Raw genomic sequence first — 7,812 nt, 5'->3', positions numbered from 1 at the left:
AAAAAAAGTAAGACAACTATATAAATTTCAGTGTTTTCAAAGCATTACATGTTTTCTGTAAATGAGAATTTGTCGTTCCACCACCGCTGCATGTGACGCCATGGCTGGGCGGGGCTTGTTTTCAAACCCAGACGCAGGCACATACCAATGAAGATGGCGGCGGTGGGGTCCGCCAAATCCTCTGGACTTGGGCAGAGAGGCAAAACCAGGCCTGGCGCTCTGGCTGCTCCTCTGAGTCTGGAGGAGGCCCGGTGCCCGGTGTGCTCCGAGATTCTGCTGGAGCCGGTAACGATGCCATGCGGACACTCGGTGTGCCTGCATTGTTTCCAGCGGACGGTGAAGTTAATCAGTCTGTGCTGTCCGCTGTGCCGGCTGCGAGTGTCCAGCTGGGCCCGTCAACAGTCCCGGGAGAAGAGCCTGGTCAACACCGAACTCTGGGAGCTGGTCCGGCTCAGTCATCCGGAGAGATGCAGGCGGAGGCTGGAGCAGAGAGACCGAGAGATCGCGGACGGAGGTTCGGAGGACTTGACATATTACATAATCAGGAGTTTGAAATAATTATTTACGCTTCGAGAAATCGCAGCATGACAGTTTTCCAGCTTCAGTGATTTCAGTTCAGTCGACCGTTTTACCAATAAATCAGAATGGGTAGAAATAAAAATACAATATTTTATTTCGTTTGGTTTGGTCTGTGGACAAACGCCCAGTTGCGTCGCGTCGCGCGCGTTGCGTTTTCAACTTGGAAAAAACACGTCTTGAATACTCAGCTGTATTCCTCTGGCTAAAGACCATTTGAATGGCTTATTGTGCGAAAAACGGTAAACATTTGTTGGAGTATGTACATTTGGGTTTGGTAACTTGTGGCGTTTTGATGGTTTTCTGTCAAACTGCTCTGCGTTCCGTCTGAACGGCATGGGAACAGCGGTCAATATAGTAATACCTGATCAAATCAGTATTTAAAAGATTTTTTTATTCTTAAAAATCTCAGTATTATTTCTGTAGTAGTATATATAGTCACTTATCCTGGTTGTTTGTAAACGTGATGTGTTGTGGTAACTTGTCCAGGCATGTGTGTGTCCAGAGGGTGGAGCTAGTGACAGAACTGAGATTCTCTGAGAGCATCAGATGTGTTTATTAGATAGTTAGCTTATTGTCCTTTCAGAAATTATTTTTGTATCTGTGGCAACTCTTCAGTGATCAACAAGAATAATTAACCAATACAAACATCAACAGGTTACAACACATTACAAATAAATACAACCAGCATCAACCAACATCCCTCTAGATGTAAAATCACAACTGTGATATCACAAAAATGTATTTAACAGAGCTATACTGGATGATATAAAAGATAATGGTACCCTGTACCTTCGACCAGATGGTAATAACTCATATTCACCACAAAGTAGATGAGATGCATCGTGAAGAATTGTATGGCTTTTCCTCACAGCTCAAGATTCGCATAGTTTTATCAGACTATGCTGTTGTTTACCTGCAATCTTACTAGCCATATTAACAATTTTACTTAGTTTGTTCTTATTTACTACAGACAGTGAGAAATACCAAGCAACAAAGCTCAAGATACTCTCCACAAATGAACGATAGAATAGAGCCAACATGTATCCACACCAAACTGTCGAAGCTTACGCATTAAATACAATCGTCGCAGCCCTTTCTTGTAAACAGCTGCTGTATTTACATCCCATGTCAGTTTTACATCAATGATTGTCCCTAGATATTTATATTCATTTACAACTTCAATGCCCTCACCATTAACAGTTATTTGTTGATGAGTGCCTCTTCTTGTTCTGAAGTCAAAAATCATTTCTGTAGTTTTCCTGATGTTTAACTAAACTAAACTAGATTGACACGAATCAACAAACTCATCCACACCTCTACGATACTCCTCTTCAGTGATCAAACCAATAATTGCCGTATCGTCTGCATATTTGACATTAAAAACATCAGATGAGAAACCTCTACATTCATTTGTATAAAGGGTCAATAACACTGGGGAGATAGTTATTATGGTCTGGTCACTTTAGTGAGCCAGTTGGCCATTTTTGCTGATATATTTCTGTTTTCATCTCTTAGAAATTTTTCGTGCACCTGTGCCAATTCATAAGTCTGGAGAAATGCATCAAGAGTACGAGAAACAAAAGATGAAGGTAAGTCACAGGGCTATGACACACTACTGAGTAAAGTGAGTATGCTCTTGATTGCAGTTTATCACGTTATATATCTCAGACATATACATAGTTTTTGGATATGTAGGCTACTATGGTATTAACAATTGATAAAATTACTGAACTGTTGTTCCACAAACGTCTTTTGTATGGACATTAATGAATAGCCTGCACTTACTTGGCATTTGGTAAAATGCAAAGCACTTCTGGTTTGTAATAAGCTTGTTTTATTATATGTTCTCCTTATAGCCTGACATGCTGTACATATATAAAGCAGTGTTATTTCTTCAGGGTGGAGGAAGTGAAGAAACTGAAGAGAGGAAGAAAAAAATCCACAGAAAAGAAGAGTGTGGGATGCTGAAACATTGTCAATATCCTGTATGTTCGTTTCTTTCTATCGTTTGTACCTACTTGGGTCTAAACAGGGTCTAAACATGCACAGTTAATTCATAATTTGGGATATTTCTTTTATTGACTGTTTAGTTACTGCTCAATTACGTATGATCTTCCATCTTACCCTGTAGTTTACCGTGTTTCAGTTCTGTGGAGTGTCCGACTCTGAGAATGAAGAGCCGGTGGGAAAGAGGACCCGACATGTTTCAGCATTTGTGCGAAAAACAAGATGCTCCCCTGCTTTCAATAGAGGGTATTGCACTTATATTTACTCTATAATTTTACATTTTAATTGTCTAATTTTATATAAATATATTTATTATCAGGGGTCAAATTATATAGTTTTTCATCATTTCTAGAGAGGAGGGCATGGAATAATGGGGTACACTACTAGGGCTGCACGATAAATCGAAATGGAATCGAGATCGCGATTCGACAGAAGCTGCGATTGTCATGCGTATCTTTCAGTGAAGCATGGTTCTGTGATCAGCAGTAAATCTCCATCCAAAGGCCAGAGGGCGCTCTCGCGCTGAAACTCCAAATACACCTCGCAGAAGAAACCCAGAAAATGCCTATCGCTGCAGTGGAATAAACTGAAGATTCAACTGCTTTCATTGATTCAGCGTGACTAATAAACACACGACTACGGCAATATAGGTTTATCTGAGTTCTTATTATAATTTTCATTAACAGAACCGGCTTTACTAACTAAATGCGCATGACAATCGCATTCGATTAATCGTGCAGCCCTATACACTACTATGCAAAAAAACACACACCTCTTCATTCTTTATGACATTTTAGGACAACAGTCATCAAAACTATGAAATAGCACATAGAGGTATAGAAATTATGTAAAGTGTCAAGCAAATCAAAATTATACTTTGTTAGAAAGTTATTCGGGAGTTTCCATTTGTCTAGATTACAGCCATACTCTCATTAAACACATTTAACAATATTCACTCAAAATGAAAAAAATAGACAACGGACAATTATTTTAAAATTAAATGCATTTATAGAGCTATATCTGCCACAAACATGAACTAGCACAACTATTAATACACATAATTAATAATTAATCCGCTAATTAATATTAGCTGATGCCAAATGTCAGACTATTAGTAACTTTGCACATCACTGTTTATTATATCAGAAGGTCTGCAGTATGGAGGAAAGATTAAAAATTGTGACTTAAATTTTGATACTTCCCTCAATAAATTGTTTTCCGATTGTTAGGTGTTAAAAAAAGATATACATCCATTCTATCATTGTGCTGTATTACAGTTGTCTTCATAGCAGTGCTGTCCAGAGGAGCAGGAGCTGTACAGATTCGGAGGATGGAAGAGGAAAAAGCAGAGGTCACGCACATCATGCCGTTCCTGACAAGGTATAATATTTCAGTTATTGGCTGAATGAGTATGTTCAAATAAGATTCAGTTTAATTTGTTGTTTAGGGTGAATTGTTGGATAAAACACCAGTCCCGTTGTTCCAAGAAATGTAATTGGCTCTCAAATTTAATTGCGGAGTATAAAATGTTGTTGTAAGTAAAACTATTTTAGAAGACATATTTATCTGCAACTTTTAGTACAGTTCATAGCTTTTGCTAGAGTAGGGTTCTTCATATCTTATAGGGCTGTCAGCAATGATTATTTTCATAATTGAGTAATCGGTTGATAATTCTGATGATTAATAGAGTAATTGGATTTTCTTTTTTTTGTGGTTATAAAAATAGAACTAAGCCAACAGACTTTAAAATGACTCACAATACATACATAATAGCAATAAGGAAATAATAATTGGTTCAAATAAAATATCAAAAGCAAGTAATCATATGGTTTTATTGAGCAAAACAGTTGAAATACATAATATAAATATAGCTGCAAGTGTTAATTTGTTCAGCTATTTTTAATTTAGTCTTAGTCCTGTGTCAAATGTAACTTTTAGTTTTTATCATATTTAGTCAACTTGTCCTGTTTTAATTTGTCTAGTTTTAGTAAGTGGAAACTTACACATTTTCGTCATATTTTCGTCTTACTGTATAATGGTTAAAATGATTTAAAAAAATGATTGTTGTCATTTGGGAAATTTATTTTTACATTTCATCAGAAGTTGCTCTTACACCATTATGCACAAATCAATAGAATATCAACTCATATGCATGGTTTATTTGACCTCATCTAGTGTACAGATTTATAACAGGATATCAATTAGAGGCTAAATAAACACCAAAGACTTTAGATATACACTCGCCCTGTCTACATTATGAAAACTGGTGTAACAAAAACCTACTCAAATATTATAAAACCTACTCGAATATGATAACAGAAATTCCTAATAGTAATTCCAAATTGAATTAATGTTTCTCTTTTAAAACAATGGCAAAAAAAAAAAAACGTATTGCCGCTCAGAGGTTGCGTAAGTAACATTACAATCAGCAACCACTATCGCAAACAATACAGTCGAGATCCATGACAGAACACAGACTGGCTGAATGACACTTTCATTTAAGCAGAATACCTCAAATAGAGATCACTGAACTGCAGCTTACTTGTACAGTACTATATGTCGGTGTTTTCAGATCATGGCGCCTCCACAGAGAGAATGCGTGTGAATGGTTGCCAGATTTCATAAAGCAAAAAGCCGGGCAGAGTACGTATCCGTTTAACAGAAAAGCTCTGATTGGGGGATTTGATCTCTTGATATCTGGCAAACATGAACACTCTCGTAATAGTCTTGTACAGCAGTCTGAAATGTTTTGGCTCCACTTTTTTCAACAAAAATAAAAAGGTTTTGTTAAAAGTTTTTGTTCTTTTAACTACATTTAGTCTCGTCTTTTTTCGTCAAAGATATTGCATGCTCATTTAGTCTCGTTATCTTAGTTTAGTATTAGTTATCGTTTAATGAACTTATTATCGTCTCGTCATCGTCTTGTTTTCGTCAGGGGAAAAAACTTCGTTGACAAACATTTTTAGTCATAGATTTCATTAAAGAAATTAACACTACTGCAAGCTGTGATTACCGGGGTTCAAGCGCTTTAAGGCATTATGCTTTTAGGGTCTAGGCCAACCCAAAATTAATGGCTGACACTGAAACGCATCCATGATGCCGAATACGCTCATAGACACACACACAGACACACACAGAAATGTAATGGTTAAACAATTATATTAGTGCTCATTAAACATGCTTACACACACATTTTGTTGCACATATATATTTCTGAAATAAATGGTAGGTAACAAAATGCTTACTGCTAGTCTTCTCTTTTTAAGAGTTTATATATAATTTTCAGGTTTCACAGAAATCATAATCTGGCATAATTGTAAAAACTGATATGTTTGTATAAATAAAGTGGTAAACTTTAAGTAAATGTGATTTTAAATGTTATAACAATGATTTTATAACGTCTACATGCGAATCCAAAAGTAAAACCTGTGAAAAGGACTATATTAGTGAGTTGAATGAGCCCATTATTGGCCCTCTGCTGCCGTGGTTATAACTGCAATTTCAGGGATCTTCCCAAAGAAGTATACTGTCTTTAAAGGTGCAGTAGGAGATCTTGGAAAATGTTAAATTTAGCCTGATAGCACTGAAAGCGAACATCCCACCCTACCTGCAATCGCCGTCCAAAGCCACACTCCCTAAACGCATATACGCTCACAGACCAGAATACCAGAGACAACATTACTACATCAGCGGTTCCCAATTCCAGTCCGGATTTCCCCTGCTTAGGGAGTAGGCACTTCCTCTCCCGGAGTACGGATTTCCCCTGCTTACACTGTGTTAGGGATCATATCGATCGGAACACAGTTCATGCACATGGCTCTCTTCTAATGAGCTGGTTATTTTGAATTTTCGTTTAGGCTTTATAGGCTTGTGGGTATATTTGGGCCAGATCCACACAAAGCCAGAGCTTTCCCTATCCAATTGTTATTTTTTCCTCATTCTAAAAAAAAATTCTGTAAACGTGGCGTCGTCTCAAGAAATATTTGCGTACACACGAAACCACTGAAACCGACTCAAAACGATGTAGTATACATGCCAGACCATTGCTGGTAAGTGACGTAGCAGTGTCTGACTAGGGTCGAGACGTGGGGTGATGACATCGTTTCACAAAATATACGGATTGGCTGTACACACGAAAACGCAAGGGTATAGTTTTCAGATTTATACACTCTGGGACCTGGTTTCAAAGAATAGTGGTTTCAGGCTCCCAAAATGCTAGATCTGTCTGGATGAAACGCTGATACGATACAAATTTTTTTACGGATACAGCTAAAGGCGTCTCCATGTGGACAGGCCCTTGGACATACCCCTTTTTTAAACTACCCCGTTATAGCCATCCAAAGGGTAAAGTTCAAAAATGTTTTTATAATTATTGACCTAGAGAGTCCAGAGAATTGTACTGCAGTGTTTTTTTTTTCGAGATTGAGCGAAAAAACCTAGGACTAGTTCGCAAAAGTAGGTGTTTTACATATTATCTATTATTTTACAGATGATTTGATTGACAGCAGTGGTTCTAGAGGCAAAGTTGTTCAGAATGAGGAGCTCTATCAGATGATATGAATATTGTTGTATGTCTGAAAAACCGTGCAATATACAATCATTTACGCCCTTGAAAAATGTGATATCGCTCCCCAGTGACCGATTTATTTCAAAATTTCTCACAGACCTTTAGGGCCATGAGTCAAACAGGCCCACGTAGTTTCATTCCGATTGTTCTCCGTTAACCTTGTCTTGTCCTTATCCTTATCCTTATAGACACCTGTGGCACTTTGGATAAAAGACACTGCATACCAATTTTCATATTGATCGGACAAATGGTTGCTTAGTCATAGCCATTTTTCCCCTCTTATAGCGCCACCAAGTGGCCAAGCTCTGCTATTTTTTTTTTCATGTGAACTTTGAATGAGCTCCTACATGAGTGTTCTGAGTTGCATTAAATCATTTTAACAGATTGAACTTTGAAATCAACCCTAAGAAGAATAATTGCCATATAACTTGTTTATTTTTAGGTCATGTTATCTAACAAATAAAATCTTACTGTAAAGTGTTTTTAATACTACCGTTTCCATCTATTTGATATACACTTAATATGTAATCGTATTTAAATTTATTATAAAAGCTGAGGTTTGTTATTTACTGAAAAGTGATATTTTAGCTGGTGTCAATGATCTAATGTTGCATTTGGTCAGACTCAGCCCATTGCTTTACTGAAGTATATTATATTTT

At 37.2% G+C, this 7,812-nt stretch overlaps 2 protein-coding genes across 4 annotated transcripts in view; one reads left to right on the top strand and one right to left on the bottom strand.

Moving 5' to 3' along the window:
• Positions 1-7,812, bottom strand: part of LOC107677087 (putative lipoyltransferase 2, mitochondrial) — a 16,338-nt gene that overhangs the window by 5,687 nt on the left and 2,839 nt on the right. The gene's annotated exons all lie outside the window — the stretch shown is intronic.
• LOC107677086 (E3 ubiquitin-protein ligase RNF169-like) overlaps positions 141-7,812 on the top strand; it is a 37,039-nt gene continuing 29,367 nt past the window's right edge. The window contains exons 1-5 of one of the 3 annotated variants that reach the window (XM_016471877.1): positions 141-514; positions 2,095-2,168; positions 2,478-2,564; positions 2,711-2,832; positions 3,864-3,966. In XM_016471877.1, coding sequence (XP_016327363.1) covers positions 148-514; positions 2,095-2,168; positions 2,478-2,564; positions 2,711-2,832; positions 3,864-3,966 — 753 coding nt within the window. In that variant the 5' untranslated portion in view covers positions 141-147. Of the gene's footprint in view, positions 515-1,923; positions 2,001-2,094; positions 2,169-2,477; positions 2,565-2,710; positions 2,833-3,863; positions 3,967-7,812 lie in introns of those variants that run through there. The other 2 variants (XM_016471875.1, XM_016471876.1) reach the window with 2 other exon arrangements.

This window comes from Sinocyclocheilus anshuiensis, unplaced genomic scaffold (genome assembly GCF_001515605.1).
Source record: "Sinocyclocheilus anshuiensis isolate Anshui unplaced genomic scaffold, SAMN03320099.WGS_v1.1 scaffold24, whole genome shotgun sequence".
NCBI classification, from domain to species: Eukaryota; Metazoa; Chordata; class Actinopteri; order Cypriniformes; family Cyprinidae; genus Sinocyclocheilus; species Sinocyclocheilus anshuiensis.
The sequence above is the reverse complement of the archived record's forward strand: the minus strand, read 5'-3'. Positions and strand labels throughout refer to the sequence as shown.